Consider the following 24907-nt stretch of genomic DNA (forward strand, 5'->3'; position numbering starts at 1 on the left):
CCTTGACAGATAACCAACAGGATATATTGTATTCTTCTATATTTTTCTCTAAACATTTTTCTAGTGATATAATAATATGTATATACATAGTCCCACATAGTTTTATAATTTGGAATCATTGTTCATTTTTAAAATGAGATTACATTATCAATAACTTTTGCACCTTGCTTTTTTTCATTCTGCAAGTGCATCATATAAATCCTTCCATGAGGGGTGCCTGGGTGGCTCAGTCAGTTGGGCAACTGACTCTTGATTTTGGCTCATGTCATGATCTCAGGATTGTGATATTGAGCCCCATGTTGGGCTCTGCACTCAGTGCAGAGTCTGCTTGAGATTTTCTAACTCTGGCCTTTCTTACAATTTACCACATGCCATGACCTTTGTATGTTATTAGTTCCCTGAATACTCAACTTTCCCATTTACATGCTCAGACTGAGGCTGAGAGGCTGATAAATAGTTTGATGTTATAGTCTCTGTTTCTCCCTAAATAAAAAATAAAATGTTAAAAGGAAAAATAAAAACGAATCCTTCCATGATACCTTGTATTGCTCTAATAGATTCCTCTTAATGTTTCTATAACATTTCATGGCAGGAATGCATCATCATAATGAACATTACCACTATTTTTAATTTCCACAATAAACAATGATACACTGAGAATCCTATGCTTTAATCTAAAATTTTTATTTTTCTTGGATATATTTCTGGTAATGAAATTCCTAAGCCAAAAGTCATCTATATTTTTTAAATTCGAACAGAAGTTACTTTTGAAAAAGGCTATGACATTTTCCCATTTCCACTAGTAATGTGTGAGATTACACTTTCTCCACCAGCAATATATGTTAAATGTTGTCAGACCAATAGATATAAAGTAGTAGCTTACTGTTTTTTTATTTTGCATTCTCCTAATCACTAATGAGTTTGGATATTTTTCCTATGCTTGTCAGACATGTATATTTGTTTACAATTTCTTCTTTGGACACTGTAGCTATTTTTCTTTTGCGTCCTCTATTCTTTGTTAGAATAGAAGATGCTTAATTAGAGGAACACTTGTATATTTATAAATATTAACTCTTTGTCCCCTGTGTTCTAACTTTTTTTGCAAATCTATTGGTTTTCACTTGGTATATGTGTATCTTGCTGTACAAAGGTATATTAAAATGTTTTATGTAAAAAAGTCTGCTTTATATATTTTTTTCTAGATTTCATATGTTGATTTAAAAGTCCTTTCTTAACATGTATTACATGTGTTCCCCTACTTTTTCTTGCGGGGCTTTTATTATTTAGTTTGAGCTATTTAGTCCAATTGGAAATTTTTTTGAGAGGGGTTAGAAAAAGATTTGATGATTTTCTCACAGATGGATAATGATGCTAACAACATTTACTAGTATATTGACCAGCTTTTTAGAGAGACAACCCAGACCACAGCTACACCCCATCAAAAACATATAATAATATATATGTAATAAAGACATACATTATTTTACATTATTACTTTAATGTAAAAACATGAAACTAGGCCTTTATTTGGAATTCTGTATTATTCAGTATTATTCATTTCTTACTAAAAAAATGCTATTGTTTAAACAAAAAATGAGACTAGTTAACTGTCAAATAGTAATAACTATATTATATACTATATATATATATTTATATACTGCTATAGTGGTATTAATTAAACAAATGATATGTGTGATAAAATATAACAATGTTTTGATAAGGTTTCTTTTTGTCCTTTGATAAAGCAGTTACTTTTACTCTTTTTAAACTCTGTATTAGATATTTAAATTTTAGACTATATTTAAGACACATAAAGGTAAGACTTTTCAAAAGGGAAACAAATACAAAAATACTAATTAAACATAAGTAGATTTAAACATATAATTAAACAGTAAGTATATTTAATAATAACAATGTCACATTTCTCTCTGTCCCATAATACCGTATGATAATTTTACTCTTTCTGTTCTCTTTCTAATAATACTTCTCTGAGTTGCCTGCAACCTTCAGGGCATCCTTCTTTTATATAGTGTTGAAACTAAATATAGTTAAACATAAAATTCACTTTGACTTGCAACTCTGCCCACATTACACCGATTCTGGTGTCATTCCGGTTCCATGACATCAAGTTAAATAAGCTCTTAACAAAAATATTTGAGCACAAAATACTTAATGTACTTACTTATTGGCAATAGCAGATGTGTTAACTTGTAGGGATTAGGTTCTAGCTTCCCATACACTTTGATTCTATCAGATTGCTTTTAAAAGACCAGCTTTTTGTCAATCATAACCTTTGCATCTATAAATCTATTGTATAGATTAAATATGTCTGAGATGTGTCTACCAATTTTAAACACTGAAGCACGTGAGATGTCATCCTAAGTTCAAGTCCTATTTCTTAGCAAAATGATTTTAAAGCACAGATGAGGTCATTTGAATTTGTGAAATCAGTGCAGAATTCCAGAAGTTACAGTTTTATTAAAGAGATTGAGAAAATCCTATCTAACTTGACTAACTTTTCTATTTTCTGGTGACTTATTTTTTTTATTATTACTATGCTGAAGTTTCAAAAATATGTCATTTTTTCCCTATGAGTTTTGTCATAATCTACACATAAAATGGAACAACTCAGGTGCAGTCAGTTCATCTTTTTCCAAGCACTCTATGGTTTCTTCAGAAATAATCATCAGTTTTGTAACTATATACATTTCTGTTTCACTGTAATCATTTTCTTCAGTTATCTTCAATATATTTCCAAATTAGAAAAGAACATTCTTCTTGTTTCACACTTTGAAAATGTGATTTTTTGGTAATCCAATATTTGAAAAATTAATAGTTATTTTGTAGGCATATGTCTAAGAAGGCCATCTCCTTCCATTTCTATTAAGTAAATGTTCATAAGTACTTCACACATTTTGACAAAACTGAAAAGTGATCAAAATTTTAAATAATGAAAGCTTCACTATCACAGGTAAGCAAATCACAAAGCCCCTTTCTGCAGTGTTATCTATAAAGTGTATGGAATATTTTGCAGATAAGATCTTTTGCTTTTCTTTGATAAGAAGTTTATCTAATGAATGAAATTTGACAAAATTTACATTTGAAATATCTGCAGAATATGTAGATAGATGATTTAAAGTATCTGTATTTGGACAAATTATCAGTTGACTTTTGTTTTACATTTTATGCAGTTTTATTAAAATCTTCATAGAACTTAAGATGATTTGACACTACATTTTTAATTTTTTTCATTTAAGTTCAATTAGCCAGCAGTTAGTACATCATTAGTTTCAGAGGTAGAATTCAGTAATTCCTCAGTTGCATATAACACCCAGTACTCATCATATCACATGCCTTCCTTGATGCCTGTACCCTGTTACCTCATCACCCTATCCATCTTCCAACCAGCAATGCTCTTGTTTGTTTCTCATAGTTAAGAGAATCTCATGACACATTTCTTAAATCAAAATACCTAAGATCTAGGGTGATCATTTTTTGTTGTTGGCACTATGTGACACATTATTGTAGAAAACATGATCATTCAGATAATGTGTGTTGTTTGTTTATTGTGGTATGCTCAAACTAATCTAGCTACTACTGCCTTTGGGGAGACACAAAAACTTTTGATTGATTTGGAAATATTACCTGCCTCATCCCCAACATGTAATTTTCAGTCTCTGTTATATGCTTTCAAATTTCCTTTTCCAAATTCTTTTCTGCATATTATGCAGAATGCTGTTTTGGTTATTTACTTCACTAACCTGGTTATTTGTGTACCTCCACCTGAATAAAAAACACAGTCATTTAGCTTGCTTTTTTCATCAATGTCTGGGTCATGCTGGTATTGGCATTATAATCATTCTCATTTTCATCATCTGAACTCTTAGAAAAAATTATCTCAGTATTCACAATGTTAAAAATTAAATTAGCATCATCTTGATGCCAAGAACAACAATCAATCCACAGGCAAAGTGCTGTTAACAATCATGATTACAGTGCACTTAAGTTGCACACTTGCATCTCAGCACTTGTAGTGGTACAACAATGGATGATTGACTGTCATGAACAGCAAGTCACAATTGCCAACATCCATGCTCAGGGGGAGAAAAAGGGAGGGCAGCTGCAGAAGGCAGATAAGCCATCCATCCATCTACTACAAAAATTGCCATCTTCAGCCCGCCTTTCAAGCTGTAGTATGGATTTTGTACCCCCATCACCACCAAACTTCTGCACCCATTGCCAACCAAACACCTAGACTTTTTCCTCCCAGGAATTTCCTCCTGATGTGGAGCTTCCAGTGCTACAACTGGGGCATCCCTGCCCAACTCCAGTTATCATCCTAGTCTCCCCATTTGAGCCTGTGGGACATATGATCATTTTCGCCTTCAATTCATCCGTTCAATTTCTTGGTTGAGAAATTGAGGTTTGTCAGTTTGTAGCCACATAGATCTTTTTATACTCACAGTTGAATCTTGTTAAATACTCTGGTTTTTTTTTTTAATTGAGATCTTACTAATACCACAATGCTAATTTCCCAGAATGTGTTCTGCTTGTTCTGATTCATCTTCCCCACTCGAAGTGTGGCACTTATTATATGGGTTGTCATTTTTCTTTATGAGTTCATAGGGACTCAAGTCTGTTGGATTATCCTAGGGATTGTTGGTCTTGCTACAGAAATTGAAATGTCCTCTCTTCTTGTGGGCGAGTAGTATAGAGAAAAGCAATTCACAAATCTCAGGTTCCTCCTGAGGAACCTGTATGAAGCCAGAGCTCTCCCAGTCTTCTGGTCTGTCACAGGCTCCATGAGGGGAGATCTATGCCCACCGATTCAATTCCTTCCTGGCCAATTTAAAGGCAACAGAACAGACATATTCATGGGAACAAGTATCTAAGGAAGAAGGGTAGGAAGATTTGAGATCTAAATTGTGCAACAAGCATTCCCCCAAATTTAGTTTCTTCATTGGCTTTCCTGGAGGTTTGACTGTTTTTTTTTTTTCAGGCACTCAGCCCCCTCTGAAGGAGAGACTTACCAGTTTTTTCCCATGCAGAATTATCCAGAACTCCAGGCCTTGCTAGCCTTCTATCTTCTAGACCCTACTAGCCATTTGTTTCAAGAGAAAGTTGTCAATGGATGGTGAGGTAGCTGTGTTCAGTTTTTCACATTCCCAGTGTTTTAATAAACTTAAAAAAATTAGTATCCCAATAGCCTCAAAAAAAGAGAGTCAAAGATAAAATTTAGGAGTAGATATACTACTTCTTTTCTAGGTTAAAAAAAGATATTTATTTTAAACACATTCATATCTCCCTTGTGAAAATTTGTGCCCTGTGATGACTATCTTGGAGCACAAATTCAAATTTCAAAATAATAGCAGGTAAAATATGGTAGGCCAACAATTAAGGCAGCAGTAAACAAAACCATATATAGTTTAAGAGTCAGTCTTAAGCACCAAAATATGGACTTGAGCATGATTTATTTTGCTGGATAAATTCAGAAGAGTTGATGAATGATGCTAAATTATTAATTTGTTCAAAGTGGGAGAGGCTGCCACCTAGAACCATATGTCATAAATATTAAAGCAAGCCCATCTTTAGGAATTATGTGAGCAATGAATTATAAGGACCACTATAGATCGATTCTGGGTTAATCATAACTCTTTGCGCCTGTAATTCACAAACACTTTATCCCCTACTGACCATTAGTTTAAATTGTAAAGAAGTTGGCACCTTGGTGTCCTAAGTTAGAATTTATTTCCCACATTGTTCTCAGGCTTTTTGGGTTTTATTTTGTGAACAAAAATAATACATTCCCATACTGCAGCCTTTATTTTAATCTTAAAAAGCTTTGCCTTGGTTTTAATCCTGAAAACCTGAAATACTCAGATAGCAGTGATCACAAAATCAGTTGGCTGCAGGGGTCCAAAATCATATAAACCAGATATTCATTGATTTTAATGATTTTTTTTAGTTGAAATAAGTTTTCTTTTTTTATTCCAAGTTTTTATTTAAATTCCAGTTAGTTAATATACACTGAAATATTAGTTTCAGATATAGGATTTAATTATTCATCACTTACATCACACCAAGTGCTCATCACAAGTGCCCTCCTTAATACCCATCACCCATTTAGTCCTTTCCCCCACCCACCTCCCTCCAGCAACCTTCAGTTTGTTCTCTATAATTAAGAGTCTGTTTTATGGTTTGCCCCTCTTTTCTCCCACTGTGTTCATCTGTTTTATTTCTTAAATTCCACAAATGAGTAAAATCTTATGGTATATGTCTTTCTCTGGCTGACTTATTTCACTTAGCATAATACTCTCTAGCTCCATCCATGTCATTGCAAATGGCAAGATTTCATTCTTTTTTATGGCTGAGTAATAAGCAACCTGTTTTTTAAAAACCTAACTTTTACTTATTTTAATAGTGTGATCACATAGCATTAAAGAAGTTGCATTCTTTTCCTGGCTCTTGCCTTATGTTGCATTATTTTTATTTATATAAATTTCCTTTTCAATCTAGATAGGCTATGCCTTGAAGGCAAAGGCTACCATATCTCACACCTTTTTATATTCCTATAGCAAGTATCTCCCAGAAATTGGTCTTTAATGTAGTGAAAAAAGTGCAGAAGATGACCTTGAGCTCAAGTTTCAAATCTACCACTAATCATTGGTCTGACTTAAAACAAGTTCCATTACCGCATCTGTGAGTTAGGCATCATAATATCAGCTCCTCACACTGTTGTAAAGAACAAATAAACTTAAGTGTAAAGTGCATTTTTTAAGAATGGGAAAAAAGGCTTTATAAATATTAGCTATTATCATGATGAAGAAATGGAGGACAGAGAGAGGATATTCTTTCTTCAAGGAAGGGATATCTCATCTTACCCTTTGGTTTAAATGTCATCTTTTCATAACTGTCCCACTGATCTTTTTCTTTTTTATTTCTTTTTTCTTTTTTTTTAATAAAAAAGGATTGTCATTGATGTATCTTTGTAGCTAGATACTGAAGTGAGCTTTTAAGGAACTTGTTAAAGATTTGTGTTGGAAAGAATATAGCTTCCCAATTAAAAACAAAGTCCTTGGGGTAACAGGTTGTGAAACTCTATTTGTTTGTGGCGTGGGCTTCTGCAATTATTACAGGAGATGGCTGCCTAATGAATTGAAAAGAAAAGTGCTTTTAGCATTAGGTCATGATAGAGGTATCAGAACAGGGGCATTTAGGACAAGAGGATTCTACAGAGAAAAAGAAATATGCCACAATCCATAACATGGTGAGGAGTACAGGGGCAGGTTTTAAAAATACATTGTCCCACCCTTCACTTTACTTGGCAAGAAATGCAAATATTTGAGAAAATAACAGTAAATGCTTATAGTTCTTCACTGACTATGGAGAATTGCAGAAAACTAGAAGGTTAAAAGAGTGTGCATGAACAAAAAATAGTTTCCAAAGAGTATCTGTGTTTAATCAGGAACTAAAGATAAGGAACGTCAATATTTGGAGTTTTCTTCTACAACATTTCAGTTACCAGAATATTTGAGCAGGCTATCCTGATTCCCCTATTGAAAATTAAGTCCCCCTTTCTTTAAAGCACTTTAACATTTTAAGCTTTTTGTATGGTACTTACCATAATGTGCATTGTTTATAGCAAGTAATAGTTGACATTTCCATTACTGAGTTATAAGCTGCTTGAGGACAGGAGCCCAAGTCTTACCTTTATATTCTTCTAGATCCCTTTAGGATCTTCAAATTAATGCATAATGATTGCGAGTAAAATGGAATTCAAAGAAAGATTCCTGTAATAATATTGTGAAAATGAAACAAAGCCTTGTATTATCTCAGCGATGAGAAATCCTTCAAGGCTATTGTCATCTCAGCTCTATTATAAGGACACAGGTGTTGAGCATTGGCAACTACTATAGTCCATTAATCACCACAGCATTCTGGTATCTCTATTTTCAGAACCAGAGTGATAATATTGGAGGTAGATGCCATTTTGTATTCATTTCCCTTTCTCATAAATGGGACTTGGAATAAGATGACATAAAGCTTCTGGAGGTACTTTCACCCTCTGTTTAACTTGGTATGAAGCACTCAGTTGGCATGGAATCCACTGTTAATAAGTCAATGGCCTATAATGTAGCTGCTTATCCAAACATGACTTCAAAAGGGAAGACCAGTTGAAATTTTTAAGTAATACTGATCACCTAGTCAGATAGAGTGAAAATCTCAAACCTTCAGTTGTTAATTGTTAATCAGTTGAAAAGTGACTTCAGGTTTTGTTGGTGAGTATTTTCTAGATAGTTTTAACCTAATAAGTAAAAACTATTCAAAGGACAATGGTTGTATGTTTTAGTAGTTGAAAAAAAAAAACAGAGATATTTTTAAAAGCTAAAATAGTTTGGATTACTATGCCGCATTTCATTGGTATTGCTACAGGCTATAATCATACTGCTTTAATGGTTCTCCTTTTAAAAATGAATTCATAATGCTTTGTAACATTAAAATTATTAGAAACATGCATATAATGGCAACGATAATGTTAATATACATTTAAATAGAGCTTTACAGTTCACAAAGCAGTAACAGCAATGCTAGAATGCTTTGCTAACAGCAAAGCAATATGTCTCCAACTGGGGAAGTCCCTTGAGGGTTATAAAGAAGTCCAAGGGGATCCAGGAGGCCAGAGTGGCTATTTGAAAGAAGAGAATAGCAAAAATCATAGTAGGTTTTTAGAGGAGGCTTTAGGGTCACTGCTATCTCTCTGTTACTATAGATTTAGACCCAGAAAGCAAAAAGTAAATATGAAAGTTGGTGATTAAGGGTAAACAGAATATGCTACCCCCAATAGGCTACTTTGGTATATTGATGATTTTGAGCTGTAAGCACTTGAAAAATATCAAATGCAGGGAGAGGCTTTCTCTAAACAACCCTTATTTACCTAAAGATAAATCCTCAAATAGTAACTCAAGTTCATAAATTCCCTTCCTGGGAGTTTCATCAGTTATGAATGACTTTCATAACAAAAGAAGAGACTAAAAGTGATCACCACATCCAGATAGACTTTGTCACAAAATATCACACCTTCCATTTCTTCTACCAAAGGCCCTTCATCGTTCATAAATATGATTTACTCTCCCCTAAGAGGCCTTTCCAAAGGCCCTTTCCTTTCCAAATTAGATGACTTTTAATCCTGAATCCTAAAGCCACCTCTTTGAGTTACTCATTTTTTCCAGGATATTTCCCATGAATACATAAGGAATACATGTTGATAAAAATTTTCACATAAATACTGATTGTTAGGGGAAGTAATATCAGCAACATGAGGGAATAGGAGCTCGTCTCATTGAAACAACAATTTGGCGCCATCCATGAACAAAATACTTTTGTGAGAACTTTGGGGTCTTGGTTGTGAAATCCTGTCATAATCTAAGGCTGAGTAAGAATGCTTTTAAGAGGGGTACCTGGGTAGCTCAGTCAGTTAAGCATCCAACTTTTCATTTCAGCTTAGGTCATAATCTCAAGGTCTTGAAACCAAGCCCCATGTTGGGCTCCATACTGGGCATGAAGCCTGCTTAAGATTCTCTTTCTCTCTCTCTCTCCTTTCCTATACCCACCCCCCCCCTTAAAAAAATAAGAATTCTTTCAAGAGACAGGGCTATATCTCAATGCTTGGCCAACCAACTGTTGTCCTGTCTACATTCCTGAAAGCAGCCTATCCCCCTGAGAACTTGACTCTAGTACAATAAAGGTGCAAGACAAATATGCCCATTATCACTGCTTCTATTCAACATAGTACTGGAAGTCCCAGCCAGAGCAATTAGACAGGAAAAAGAAAAGTATCCAAATCAAAAAGGTAGAAGTCAAATTATCTCTATTTGAAGATGATAAGATTGTACTTAAAGATTTATTTATTTGAGAGAAAGAGCATATGCAAGTGGTGGGAAGGGCAGAGGCAGAGAATCCCCAAGCAGGCTTCGGGCTGGGTGGGGAGCCCTGTGGGAAGCTCCATGTGGAGCTCAAACTCATGACTCATGAGATCACTACCTAAGCTGAAACCAAGAATTGGGAGCTCAACTGACTGAGACACCTAGGCACCCCTATATATTTTTAAAATTAATCTTAAGATTGCTTTTTATTTTTGATAAATTCATAATTTAGGGGGGAAAGTCACACTTATAAATAAAAGATAATCACTAAAAGGTAAACAACCCAGAATAAAGTTATCTTCCCTAAATGATGATAGAGAAGATTGTATAATTATTTATTCCTTATTGCAATGACCACCAAAGGTTTTTCATCTATGTCCTATAGCAAAATTGCCATAGACCACATTTGGCAACAGATGAATTTAGAATAACTCAAGTAAGTAAATATATCTTGCCAATGGGGTAGTGTTGATTATTTTTCTTCAGTGTGAGTTGGACTTGCAACATGCATTTAGAATATAGGTCATGTGCAAAGAGATCATACCAAAAAAAAAAAAAAAAAGAGAGATCATACCTATATCGGATGAATACAAAAGCCTACCTGGCTTAGAAGCCTGGAACCTGAAGGAGCCAGCATCTCTTGTAACAACTTGAAAAGTACAACTTCCAGGTTCCCAAAGAGAGAGGTCCAATTCCAAGAATTACTGCACTCAGAGAAGCTCAAAGACATGGCTTATTTCCATACATACATTTATTGTACTCCCAGTCCAGGTGACATTTACCACTGAAGGGTCATTTTACTATAAGCTATGCTGCCTGGAAACATAGTTAACATTCTACTTTAATCACATTTCCTGGAGAACAGAGCTATAAATTAACCAAAAGTCAAATTCTCATTCAGAATAGGTATTCAAAAATATAGGTCCTATAATGTTTTACACAATGAGATATACACAAATGTAATATGTTTTACCTTACCTATATAACTTAAAATTCCAACCTTAAATCCTATTTTCTTCTTTTGCTCTCCATATTTTCACAGGTAAAATATGGAAATTATGCCTTTGTATGGGATGCAGCTGTATTGGAATATGTGGCTATCAATGATCCAGATTGTTCATTTTACACCATCGGGAATACTGTTGCTGATCGGGGATATGGAATTGCACTACAACATGGCAGTCCTTACAGGGATGTTTTTTCACAGAGGTAAGATTTGCATGTGATCCAAGTAAGGAGAGACAAAAAAACAGAAAAAGAAAATCCACTTGGTTACCCATGTAGTTTTATTACATTTTGTTCTCTTCGTTTGGAAAAGCAAAATAAGCAACAATAATAAAAGGTAGTTATAAATGTTATTTAATAAGACTTTAATTTCCTAAAGTATGTACTGAATTATTTTTTTCATAAAAAGGAAAAAAATATTGCTGCATATAACTGGTTTTACTCCAAAAAAATTGATATACAAAAGAAAGTAGTATGTCAATAATTTCTTTAGAAGTTAATTAACAGTTTAGTCTCTTGAGTTTTTAGGGACTAAATATCATAGAGTTAGAAAATTATTTCATAAAAAAAAAAAAAAAGAAAAAGAAAATTATTTCATTTCTAAGAATACCAAAGCATAAAATTAACTTAAGGACTGAGTCAAAGTTCTGATGTACTGAAGTACATAATGGTAGGGATGTTCCCATTTGAATTTTGCAAAAGAAAAGGATAAGAATTTAAGAGTCCCTCACCTCGTGTCAAAGTACAGGAGACTTTGTCATGGAATTTAGAAGATGGTTGGTTAAGAAATTATATCCATCCTCAAATTAGAATATTCTTTTATGAGTTTAAGAAAAAAGGTTTTGAAATGTATATTTTAGATTAACTATGTATTTGAAGGACTTGGGCCCGGGAGGCATTCCCAAAGATTACTGCATTTCATTCTATCTATTACCAAACAAATGTGGGGCCTAAGAGAGAGTGGTATCTTTCAGGTAGAAGTGTATTTCATTTGAAACTGGTAGTGCATTTTGTTTATTTTCTAGATTTTTCTATCTATTTTCTAAAAGCCAATGCCAGACCAAGAGGGTAGTACCAGGAAATTAAGGCCCCAAATTTCAAGCTATTTGAGTTACATCATTCCTTCAAATTTTAGGATAGCAAAAAGCCAGGTATCTTGTGTTAAACAAGTGCAAACAAATGAACAAAAAACAGAAAACAAAACAAAAACCAAGTCAGTAGTCCAGAAGTTGTTAAAACTCTTCCATTAGCTGAGAAAAAAAATGTAGGCCTCTCTCCTTATCTGGTAGAATGGAAGTTGGATTAAGCCCAACATCTTGTATGAGTCAGCCTTTCTGTGTAGCAAACAACCCCAAAGCATCAGTGACTTTTTTGCATTCATGAAACGTAGGGCTGCAATTTGGCAAAGCTGTGCCACAAGCTGCAGGTCACCTGCAGGTCTTCCTGTGCAGCTTCTCATTCCAGGGCCTGGCTGGAAAAGTGGCCCGATCCAAGACAAGCTGTTTCATGACAATGAGTAGTTGTAAAAGGGGCTGCCTGAAACCTGCAGTGTTTCTTGTGCTTCTTGCATGGATGTGGCATATGTCACATCTGCCCACAAACCACTAACAAAAGAGAGTCTCGGGGATCCCTGGGTGGTTCAGTGGTTTAGCGCCTGCCTTTGGCCCAGGGCGCGATCCTCGGGCTCCCGACATGGAGCCTGCTTCTCCCTCCTCCTGTGTCTCTGCCTCTCTCTCTCTCTCTCTCTCTCTGTATGTCTATCATGAATAAATAAATAAATAAATCTTTAAACAAAAAAGAGAGAGAGAGTCCCATGGTCAGGCTCAAATTGATGGGGTGAGGCACTGTACTTCACATAAAGGGAAGAGAGTAGTAAATAATTATGAACAATAATAGAATCATCCGGTGTGGTCCCTTATGGCTCTAAAAATAATCTAAAAATGACAAAGATGAAATAAGCATAAATTGGGAAGTAAAATATTATGGTATGAATAATGATTAATCAATCAAAACACACTTATTGATGAGTAGATTCTAAGGGGAACAAGTTGGAAAATCAGTTATGCTATAGAGAATTTACCTGGAAGACACTTGCAGATGGGTTGCAGATATATGGCCCACACAGGTAAAACAGTGAACACAGACATTTCTATAAATGTGTGCTGATTATATATATATATATATCATATATCCATTCTACCAGATAAGGAGAGAGGCCTACATTTTTTTTTCTCAGCTAATGGAAGAGTTTTAACAACTTCTGGACTACTGACTTGGTTTTTGTTTTGTTTTGTGTGCTTTTTGTTCATTTGTTTGTGTTTGTTTAACACAAGATACCTGGCTTTTTTGCTATCCTAAAATTTGAAGGAATGATATAACTCAAATAGCTTGATATTTGGGGCCTTAATTTCCTGGTACTACCCTCTTGGTCTGGCATTGGCTTTTAGGGAAAAAATAAAAATAAAAACAAATATATATATATGTATTTATCTCACCACCCTGAGATATATATATCAGTATTGCTTGTTTATATTGCAGTAAATTGTGTAGTTGAGAAATTGAAAGAATTGAATATTATATGGAATAAAGAGTTAATCAAAGGAAAACATGAATGAAAGCTCTCCAGAGAAGGTGAGCCCTGAATCTGACCTTGAAAGATTAGTAGACAATAATTAGGCTGAAAGGAAAAAATCGATCATTCTCGGAGAAACGATGCAAACAACAGGATAGAAGTAGGAAAGAGCAGAATCTGTTGAAGAGCAACAGGGGCAGCGAGTTCATTTGAAAGGAAATCTGAAGTTTGGAAGTCATATCATAGCCCACAAGCAGCTATGAGAAGCTTTGTCCATGCTGGAGCTCAGGAGTAAATAGAAGATGGTATTTAAGGGATGATTCATCCAACTTTGCCATGAAGGATAGATTAGGATTGGCAAAGACTAGAGCAAACCTGGAAGCATGAGACAAGTAAGGCCTAGTCCAGAACTGGGCAACCGGGAATGAGGAGGAAGGGACAAATAGAAGAGATCCTTCTAGGCAAAGAGGCACCATTGTTTTTATTAACTTAGAAGTAAAGATGGAAAGCATAATAGAATGAAGGGGATGCCAGGGTTTATGGAGAAAGACCAGCAGAAAAGTCTAATGGGTACTTAAAATGAACCATGTAGTTGAAAAAAAGATTATTTATTCCTTAGTTGTGGTTAATTGGGTTTTTCTTCACTACAGACTTTTGTTGTTGTTGTTGTTGTTGTTGTTGTTGTTGTTGTTTCCAGACCTGATTTCCAGGTCTTTTATGCAAAAAAAGAAGCCAATAAAATCAATACACAAACATAATAGCAATTAAAGAAATATTTAATAAATTACCCTAAGTGTTCCATTTCTTATTATCCCTGTGGTGCCTTACCTAGGAGAGATTTTAATCCTGAGAAAGTACACTCCAGTGAACTGCTGAAAAATAATATTAAACATTGAGCATTATTTTTCCTTTGATTTGCATTATGGATCTAGACAATTTAAATTCTCCCTTTCTGTGGAGTTCCTTAATAATGACATCTGTATCCTGGTTCCCTGGACATCTGGAAGAAGAGAGATCAGGAAAGAAAAACTTTCTGGCAATTGTTGATGTGCCAACTTATCTCTTTATACGTGTGTGGCACATTTATCTATTACCCAAACTCTCTCCCTAAATTCAGAAAATAGCTGCTGTCATTTTTTTATGCTATGACCATTAGGAAAAAGAGATCTCTTTTATTAACTGATTTTAAAAATTATAAAGACCATAAAATTTAATCACTGTAGTACACCTTAGAAATTATTATAAACAACTCTAATATATCAAATTTCCTAGGCCCTTGATTACACTAGATCAGTGATTGTTACTGTAATTAATTTCAATGAAAATGAAAGTATACAAGGTGATTTTTTTTATTAAAGATTTTATTTGTTTGTTTGTTTATAGAACAGAAATAGGGTGAGGGGCAGAAAGAGAGGGAGAGGGAGAATCTCAAGCAGTTTTCATGCTAAGTGCAGAGCCCCATGCCAGGCTCCATCTCACCATCCTGAGATCATGACCTGAGCTGAAATCAAGAGTCAGACACTTAACCAACTGCCACCCAGGCATCACCAGGGTGATTTTTATGTAGTAAATACTAATTATTTCTCAGGTGACTATATGCTTATACCACAACTTATGAAACATTAGAGTACTTAAATAGGCAATAAATATTAATATATAAAATATTATATATTGACATAGTAGCTACATGCATTATCTACTATCTGCCCAGTATCTTATATGCTTGTATACTTTAATGACACTCCAAAACAATCATACAAAATGTCATAAATTTGTTTATTACACCCTTGCATATTGGTGCACAACTATTATACTACAAGTGCATACACCAAGTAGATGGCCTGAGTTTTGGCAAGCATTAAGTTAGGCATCAGACACATGGCCTTTAGTGATATACTCACTTTTATAATTGTATATTTGTAGACACAGGCAGGAATGACTTTTAAGGACTGGTAATTGCTACAATATATATATCTATATTCATAGATTTGGATACAGGAGTTTTGTTTCTTTAGTCTGCACAAATACTAGATAACTTGGTGGCAGATGTTAAAGTATTTATATAATCACATCAGATAAGTGAGAGTTCTCCTATGGTGAGTAATGTTTCCAGTGAATTCTCTGACTCTGTTTGTTCATCAAATATTTATGTGGCCCTGTCTTTTTATAGTTCTTCATATACAAAAATTATTTAGTCAAAAGTCGTCACATTAAAAACATTTAAGAGTAGAAGAGAACTGAATTTTTCAGTGATATCATTATACTTTTAATAAAATAAACTCCAGTGTTGATTTTAGAATCTTAACTATTCATAAAACTAAGAATATGATAAAAATATTTATTGAGCATTTGGTATGATCTCATTTCTGTTCTTAAATCTTAATAGATATCAGGGAATAATTAATTCGTGAGTTTAATTTCATACTTCATCAATAAAATGTCCCTTTTGGCCTCTTGGCTTCTATCCCTAAACTTTAGGAATGAACCACCTCGTCACAGAAACAAGGACATATTTCAAACTGAATGGAGAATGATTTTGTTGGATTCATGATATTGGTACAGATCCATAAATAATATTTCAATCTAGTCATAGAATTTTAGAATTTTTACAAATATAATGATCAGTACTTCCTTTTTCATCAAGGATGAAACTAAAATAGCACAAAGGCTAAATTATTTAGAATCACAAGAAACAATACGAGTGGAAAAATTTCAAGAATCCTAATTTCATGTCCAGTTTTCTCATCATCATGCACCCTGTCTTCCCTCAATATTCTCTTAAAAGCACATAAGAATAATATTAAACATACTATATGATGTTTACTGCGTGCCATATTTTGAGTTTTTACGTGTAACAATCTATGAGGTAAGTACTATAATTATCCTCATTTTACAGACACAGAAACTAAGACATAATGAGGTGATGTAATTTGCCCCAGTTCACAAAGCTATTGAGTATTAGAGCTGAGACTCAAATCCAGGCAGTATGGCTCCAAAAATCGTCATACACTTTTAACAATATGTATTTCAAATAAATATTTAGGAATTCTCTTTTTCTCTCTCCCCCTACCTCTCCCTCTTAAGGGCAAAGAATAGAATTAATCATAATCCTTGATATACGGCATACTTTCATTTTTGGTCCATAAATGACTACTTTTATTTAATTACTTTTAAGTTCCTTGAATATAATCTTTTCTGTTGTTCTTTCTTCCTTTTGCATTGTTAACTGTTAGAATATCTATGCTTTACTTTGTTTTTGTTTTCCAAGGCCCTAATTTCCAGAATAAACTGGATGGTCCAGGCATGATTTTTTTTTATTAAAAGTATAGTTTTTTGATATATTATATTAGTTTCAGATGTACTAATAATGATTCAACATTTATTTACATTATAAAATGCTTACCACAGCAAGTATAATTCCCATCTGTCACCAATGTTATTACAATATTATTGACTATACTCGCTATGCTACACTTTACATCCCCATGACTTCTTATTTCATACCTGAAAGTTTGTACCTCTCCATCCGCTTTACCTATTACACCCATCCCTCTTCCCACCTCCCCTCTGGCAATCACCAGTTTATTCTTTGTATTTATGAGTCTGTTTCTGTTTTGTCTTGTTTGTTTTGTTTTTTTAGATTCCACATATAAGTGAAGGCATATGGCATTTGTCTCTGCATGACTTACTTCACTTAGATTAATACCCTCTAGGTTCACCCATGGTGTCACAAATGACAAGATTTCATTTTTTATGGCTGAGTAATATTCCATATTATATATATATATATATATATGTATGTGTATATATATATATATTCCATCTTCTTTATCTATCAATGAACATTTAGATTGCTTCCACATCGTGGCTATTTTAAATACTGCAATGAACATAGAAGTGCACGTATCTTTTGGTTTCTTTGGTTAAATATCCAGAAGTGGAATTGCTGGGTTGTAGGGTATTTCTGTTTTTAATTTTTTGAGAGGCCTCCATACTATTTTCCATAGTAGTTGCACTAATTTACATTCCCACCAACAGTGCACAAGCGTTCCCTTTTCTCCACATCTTACCAACATTGCTGTTTCTTGACATTTTGATACCAGCCTCTCTGACAGGTGTAAAATGGTATTTCATTGTGGTTTTGATTTGCATTTCCCTGATGATGAGTGACGTTGAGCATCTTTTTCATGTCTGTTGGTCATCTGTATGTCTTCTTTTAAAAAAAAATGTCTGTTTAGATCCTCTACCCATTTTTTAATCAAATTATTTGTTTGTTGTTGAGCTGTATAGGTTCTTTATATATTCTTTAGTATTAACCCCTTATATATCCCAGATATATCATTAACAATATAATTATCATTATATAACCCCAGATATATCATTAACAGGTATCTCTTCCCACTTAGTAGGTTGCCTTTTTGTTTTGTTGATGGTTTCCTTCACTGCAAAAGATTTTTAGTTTAATGTAGTTTCAATTGTTTATTTTTACTTTTTTTGCCCTTGCTTGAGGAGACAGATCCAAAAAGAATTGCTAAGACTGCTTTCCAAGAGTTTATTGCCTATGTTTTTCTTTTAGGATTTTTCTGGTTTCAGATCTTATGTTTAAGTTTTTAATCCATTTTGAGTTTATTTCTGTATGTCATATGAGAAAATGGTTGAGTTTCATTGTTACACGTGCAGCTGTCCAATTTCCCCAGTACCATTTATTGAAGACATTGTCTTTTCCCCATTATATATTCTTTCCCCATTTGTTGTAGATTAATTGACCATTTAAGCATAAGCTTATTTCTGAGCTTTCTATTCTGTTCCATTGCCCTATGTGTCTGTTTGTGTGCCAGCACCATACTGTTTTGATTACTCTTGGCCTGCAGTATAGTTTGAAATCTGGGAGTGTGGTATATCCAGCTTTGTTCTTTTTCTCAAGACTGTTTTGGCTATTTGGGGTCTTTTGTGATTCCTTACAAGTTTTAGGATTATTTGTCTGTGAAAAATGCTATTGGCATTCTGACAGAGACTACCTCAAATCTATATGCTGTTTTAAGTAGTTTGAACATTTTAACAATATTAATTTTCCAATCCATGTTTGTGGTGTATCTTTCCATTTGTGCTATCTTCAGTTCTTTCATCAATGTCTTATAGTTTTCAGAGTATAAAACTATACTCTTTCTTTCTTTCACCTCCTTGGCTAAATTTATTCCTAGGCAAAGAATAAATTTTCTTTTTAATGCGATTGTAAATAGAATTGTTTTCTTAATTTTTCTTTTTGCTAGTTCATTATTAGTGCATAGAAATGCAAATTGTTTTTGTACTTTGACTTTGTATCCTCTGAATACATTTATTAGTTCTAATAGTTTTTTTTTGGTGGAATTTTTAGGGTCTTCTATATACAATATTTAGTCATCTGCAAATAGTGACAATTTTACTTTGTCTTACCAATTTGAATGCTTCTTTTTTCTTTTCCTTGTCTGACTGCTATCTGGATTCAGAAAAATAACATTAGAGCTTTTTCTCTATCTCTGTCTTCAGACTTCTTACAGTTTACTTCTTGGGTCCTGCCTCACATTGGTAAGTCCCTTGAGTTCATGCATCTGTCTCTATGTCTCTAGCAGGTACCTTCATGCCAGCACAGAGTAAAGATTCAATAAATCTTTGATGAAGAAAGATCTACCTAACTTTTTGATCAAGATCATCCCATTTACTTATTCCCAATAAATTAAATACCTATTCTTTGTGCTTGTTAGTAAAAAGAGAAAAAGTCTTCTATTTCTCCTATCATAATAGTTTTTCCTTTCTTGGTTTCTCTAACTTCTTATGTAATGAATAATAAAAATTCAGAAGAAAAAAGAAAACAAACACAGCACATGTCACCTTTCTTTCCAACTCCCTGCTGTAAGAATTTTCATGCTTTCATTCCCATAAGGAAGGTAGAAAATATTTCTTTCACTTGAAAGCATAGAGCCCTCATCCTTTTATTCACCGATAAGAATGAAATACTTTTCAACCACTTTGTTCCCTTTTCAGGAAGAGAAAAAAGCTGATTGTCCAGTTAGCAGTTTCAAAATTGGTCAACAGCTTGGCTTACCCTCTGTACTCAGTCTGCTGGAATCAACATGGATGCTTTTAACTAGAAGTTAAATAGTTGTTTTCCCTTTAGATGTACAAAATATATACAGTCTCTCGCCTCTGAGAGTAGGAGTGACATCAAAATACCTATGTAAACATTAAGCAATATGAACTTACACATTAAGCTGGTATAGATAATAAATGCTGAAAAAATTAGAGAAAGGGAAATCATTGCTGAGTAGAATAGAAAGATTTTATTAGACTTGAGCTAGAAAGCTTCAGGAGAAATAGAATTTGGATATAGGGGACAGGTCCAGGTAAAGTATTCGGGAAAACATGAGGAAATCATCAAGATGAAAAGTCATCGTGTTGAAAGGACAATGAGAAGGAACAATTTGGCTGAAGAGAATATCGGTAGGTGAATACAGGTAGAGAAGCTAAAATTAAATGTGACACACCAGGGTATGGATGGTTGCTATTTATTAGGTACCTGCTCTGCTGAACATTTGATAGATTTCATGCAGTACTTGCCCCAACTCTGTAAATGGGACATTTATTAATTGCATTTTATAAACTTGAGGAAACTGAGACTCACAGCTAAGTATCTTACCAAAGTCACACAGTAATGACAAGCGGAGATAGGGCTCAAACCCAGGCTAGGGCTTGTGTCCTCACTCAAGACCCCACACCAGCTTTGCGAGGCTCTGAAGAGAACATCTGGAAACAAGAGCATTTGAGGAATCCAAAGTGATGGGTTAAACAAGACAGAGCTTAACTGCAAAAAGCCATTTTACAAAGCTGTTGTAGTATTCCAGCTGTGAAGCAGTGAGAATATTCTCAGTGAGATGGAGGAGAAAAGATTAGAAAAATGGTACTATTTGAAGAGGGATAGAGAGGACTTGGTGGGGATCAGAGGAGTGAATATAATCCAGGAATCTGAAGGGAAAAGGACGGGCAAATCCAAATGGTCACAGCAGCTTTCTCTTGCATTCTTCTTCCAACCCTCATTTTTCCTTTTTGGTCATTTATTGCAAGTTTTGCATCAGCTCAATTTCATGTCCAGGTAAAACCAACTGAAAAATTATTTATAGAAAAATGATGATGATTTTTGAAAAATGTAACTCACTACCCAGTGGGTATAGACTTATAGCTTATAGACTTTTGTTCTACACTTGCTTAAATTACATTAACATATCCCTAGTGGTATTCTTCTGTCTCACATATCAGATACTATTTTTAAAAATAAATAAGTAAATAAATTTTAGAAAATACATTCACACACACACACATATCACTGAAACCAACTGGTTTCATCACAACCACATTTTCTGTTCTGGATCAAGAAAACAAGATCGTTTAGGTGGTCATTTTTGTATAAAGTAGTAAGGAAAAATATTTCAGGAGTCACAAACAAAAAGGTAAAGAGGACACGAAACATTCACTTTCAAATAGAGACTGGACTAGAATAAAATAATAATATATATTTGTACATATATTTTTATTTAACATATTTTAACCTATAAAGTGTTGAAGGATATTATTTTCTTTTCTCATATTATATACATGTGTTAAATAAGGATTGGCCTCTAGAAACCATAAAATAATATACTATTCTTATTTCAGAGCAGTCACTTTTAAAACATTTATTTTAAATTTAGAATTTTGAATTTAGGAAACTTCACCAAAAGAGAAAAAAATGAAGTAACTTATTAGTCATTTTTTTTCTGTTTCCTGAATCCTCATGAAGCTGTTTTTGTGCCTAGTATTCTGTGCACTTTACCCATCATTCTGACTGCTGCTTCTAATGGAGAATCTAAGTAATTTACATTTGTTTCAATGTTTGGCCTAATTAATTAAATGGGAGTAAAAGTACAAATGGTGATATTTCCCATATGTAAATATTTCAAAAATATTCATCACAATGGTGCTATATGACTTGAGATTGATTAATTAATCCTGTAAAGCAGTAGTCAAATTAAGAAAATTGCCAGGCTTTACTCTCACAGAGAAGACGCATTCTCAATGCTGAGCACAATCCCGACCATCAGATAGTGCAATCCCATAGAGCAGATCTTGAAGTGTTACAAGATTCTATTTTCCTTGTACTTACATCATACAGCATTTGGGGAATACTTCATCCAAGGTACAAGAGTACCTTTTATAAACAAGCATCTTTATTAGACTTTTCTGAAAAAAAGTACTGAGGTACAGGGAAGATAAATGACTAGTGTGAAGTGCAGAGCAATATTTCAGCTGAATAATGAGCCCATGACATTAGATGAAGCTGCTTTGCAAGAAGTCGGATCAGCCTTTTATTATTTTATAAAATGTGGGCTGTTTCTAGATATTAGTAAGTGTTATTTCATTCAAAAAGTGGTTGTTTTACAAAAAGCGTAGTTAGGACAGTGTTAGAAAGCAGGTGTGACTAAAGCCTGAAATTTAACAAAAAACATCAGAACTTAGAACTACAAATACATATTGCACTTAAAAGTACCCATACACACAAACACATGTGCAGGCATTCACACACACGTGCACCCAAGAGCCAGTTATAACCCTCTCTCAAAAATACTTTTACTCTGTTATATTTACATCATATTTTTCCACTCAAAACACTCATCTTACTCACCAGACTTAGCCCCAACATGTTTTTTAAAGGGAAAATTTGATGTCATTGAGGATAATCAGAGAATGTGGTACTTCTTTATAGACCTTTAAAATATTTTAAGAATGGTAACAGCATGGGAATAAGTACATAGGCTTGCATGATAATTGTGTTGATGGAAGAAACAACCATAGAAGATAAGACATGAATGCAACTTTGGCATGCATTTAGATGAATTCCCTAATTTTATGAACGTAAAACTGGGAAGTTGGGTCACCTGCCTAGAGTTTAAACTTAGGTCAACAAACAAACAACTTAGGTCAGAACATGCACTAGGACCACAAATTCAGCTTCCAGTCCAGGTTCCACCCCTACCCTGTTCTGCCATTCTCTTTGTTAAAAAAATCAGTTTTTTATCTGTAGAATCTACTAGTTAAATAAATGTTTTCAAGAACACAGTTATGTCTAATATAAAGGAGGAGTATTAGTAAATATGTTTAACAGAATCATCAACATGACTAGACCACCTGTTTTGAAATTGTCATTACTTCAGAGACATACAGAAAAAGTACAAATAATGGATAGGGCACTATGGATTGTGTTATCCCTAACTTACAGAGAAACTATACTGTAGCCTAAAATAATAGTTAATAATCACTGAAGACTTACTGTGTGCCAGGTACTTAACTATATTAAGTCATTTAACCTTCACAATAGACTTGTGAGGTAAATACTATGAATAGCCTCATTTTAGAGATGAGGAAACTGAGTCAAGAAAAATATTTTCAGTTTTCCAAGGTCATAATGCTAATCAGTAGCAGAGCCATGTTTGAACCCATGCTGTCCAACACTATACCACCGGAGTTCCTACTATCATAGGTCTAAGTCTGTGTATCAGTGGGTACAGGATATCAAGCATACAAACTGTCTTCATGCCCACTCAAGTGGCCACCCTCTTGCACACTAAAATACCTATGGCCGATTTCCAAAGACTTTAAACTGCATGTCAACAGCAAAAGTCCTCCTTTACCATGAGGGGGCAGATCTGTGTGAAACTAAACCTGTCTTATATCAGCTGATCAGAAGGAAACAACAAAAGTATTGAAAACAGAAAGCTGTGGAGGATACTACAGTTATTTTCCCTCTTTTAATCTTTTGTTTCCAACAGCTTAAGAAAACTGTGCCACACCAAAACTCTAATTCTTCCTTCACAGAAGTTTTCATTCGTCATGACTTTTTAATTGATGGAATCCATAATCACCTCTTATCTATCTCATTTCATAGTTCTTTGAGCAGCCCCCAAAAAGACTAACAAAAAACCTAATCTGACCTAATTGGTCAGATTGTCTATTCACATGTCAAGTGCTTACTAATATGAAATAGAGCCTACTATTTCTAGAACTAAAGTATGTCTAAGATAAAAATATATGATTTCCATATGGAATGACATTTATGAGTCCATATAACCCAGAATGATAAGTCTAACAGGCACTAATGATTTTTGTCTTAATGGACATAATTTCCTGCTTTAGTATCAATTTCAAAAAGAGACAGATGATCTATTTCAAAGTGTGCATTTACTTTCTTTTTCATAATCATTTTACAACTGTCATTTTATGAAGCTCTTTATATTTGAAATAGTGTGAGTAACTATTGAAAAGAATTGAAACCCAGCATTTTAATTTTATATATAACTACCTCAGAGTGTGTATATAAAAATTGTGCCTTAATGTTATTCTTACTAATGTTCCATGGTAAGACATGGAGACCTGATGGGAGGAGCCAACAACCTGAAACAAAAATATATGACAGATTTTCTGTTCTGATAAAGTTTTCTGTATTTTTCCAAAATAATATTCTCTATGCTTACATTTTTGTTCTTATGATTTTTATCAACTGGGGTCTTTTTTTCCATGTATTAACCAAGGTATCTATAGCACCCTGCATAAAAGTAAGCATGGTCCTTCTAGGCAAACTTTCATGTTCTTTGAGCTAATCAACATGAATTTTACAAATGTGCATTTCCTTTTTTCTATTTTTTTAGCAACCAAAGACATTTTCCAAACAAATTACCTCCCAACCAGAATATATTCAGCAGAGTGGCAGTGAATATTTATTTAAGTTGACGAGATAGAAGAGCATAAAACCTAGGGATCCAGAATATCAGGTCAGGCTGTGTGGATTTAGGACATGGGGAGTCACTGAACAATTTGGAAAAGAATAGTCATAATTAGTAGTATGCTTTTTGATCAGTCTAGAAAGACTTGATGCATGAAATAAAGGAGGAATTGACTAGAAGGAAGGCTCCCAGTTAGGAAGCCATTGCTGTATCTATAAAATAAAATAAACTCCAAGAAGGCAGGAGTATTTCTCTGCTTTATTCAAAGATGTATTCTAAGCATCTAGAAGAAAGCCTGCCACCTACTAGATATTTGATAAGTATTAATTGAATAAATGGGTGAATGGATCATTTAGGTAAAATGAAATGCCTGACGTAGACTGAAGGCAGTGGAAATGGAACGAAGGGGAGAGATACTGTAAAGGTAATGTTGGCCAACAACTAAACACAGAGATGGGGCAAAGGGGAACCAAACATAAATGAAGTCCTTAGCCTTGCTGGCTGGGAAATGGAGAAATCACAGAAGAGAAGCCAGGAGGGGAAGTTGGCTTCAGAGTAAAACCAGTTTTACTAGTGAACTAATTTTGAACTAAATTTGATCTTGACATGTTAATTTTGAG

The 24907-nt window shown here is 34.1% G+C and overlaps 1 protein-coding gene across 3 annotated transcripts in view; it reads left to right on the top strand.

Annotated features, from left to right (window-relative positions):
- GRID2 (glutamate ionotropic receptor delta type subunit 2) overlaps positions 1–24907 on the top strand; it is a 1466011-nt gene that overhangs the window by 1301219 nt on the left and 139885 nt on the right. For all 3 annotated transcript variants that reach the window (XM_072810836.1, XM_072810835.1, XM_072810834.1), the window contains exon 14: positions 10966–11132. In XM_072810836.1, the coding sequence (XP_072666937.1) occupies positions 10966–11132 (167 nt within the window). The remainder of the gene's footprint in view (positions 1–10965; positions 11133–24907) is intronic.

This window comes from Canis lupus, chromosome 33 (assembly GCF_048164855.1).
Source record: "Canis lupus baileyi chromosome 33, mCanLup2.hap1, whole genome shotgun sequence".
Classification (NCBI taxonomy): domain Eukaryota; kingdom Metazoa; phylum Chordata; class Mammalia; order Carnivora; family Canidae; genus Canis; species Canis lupus.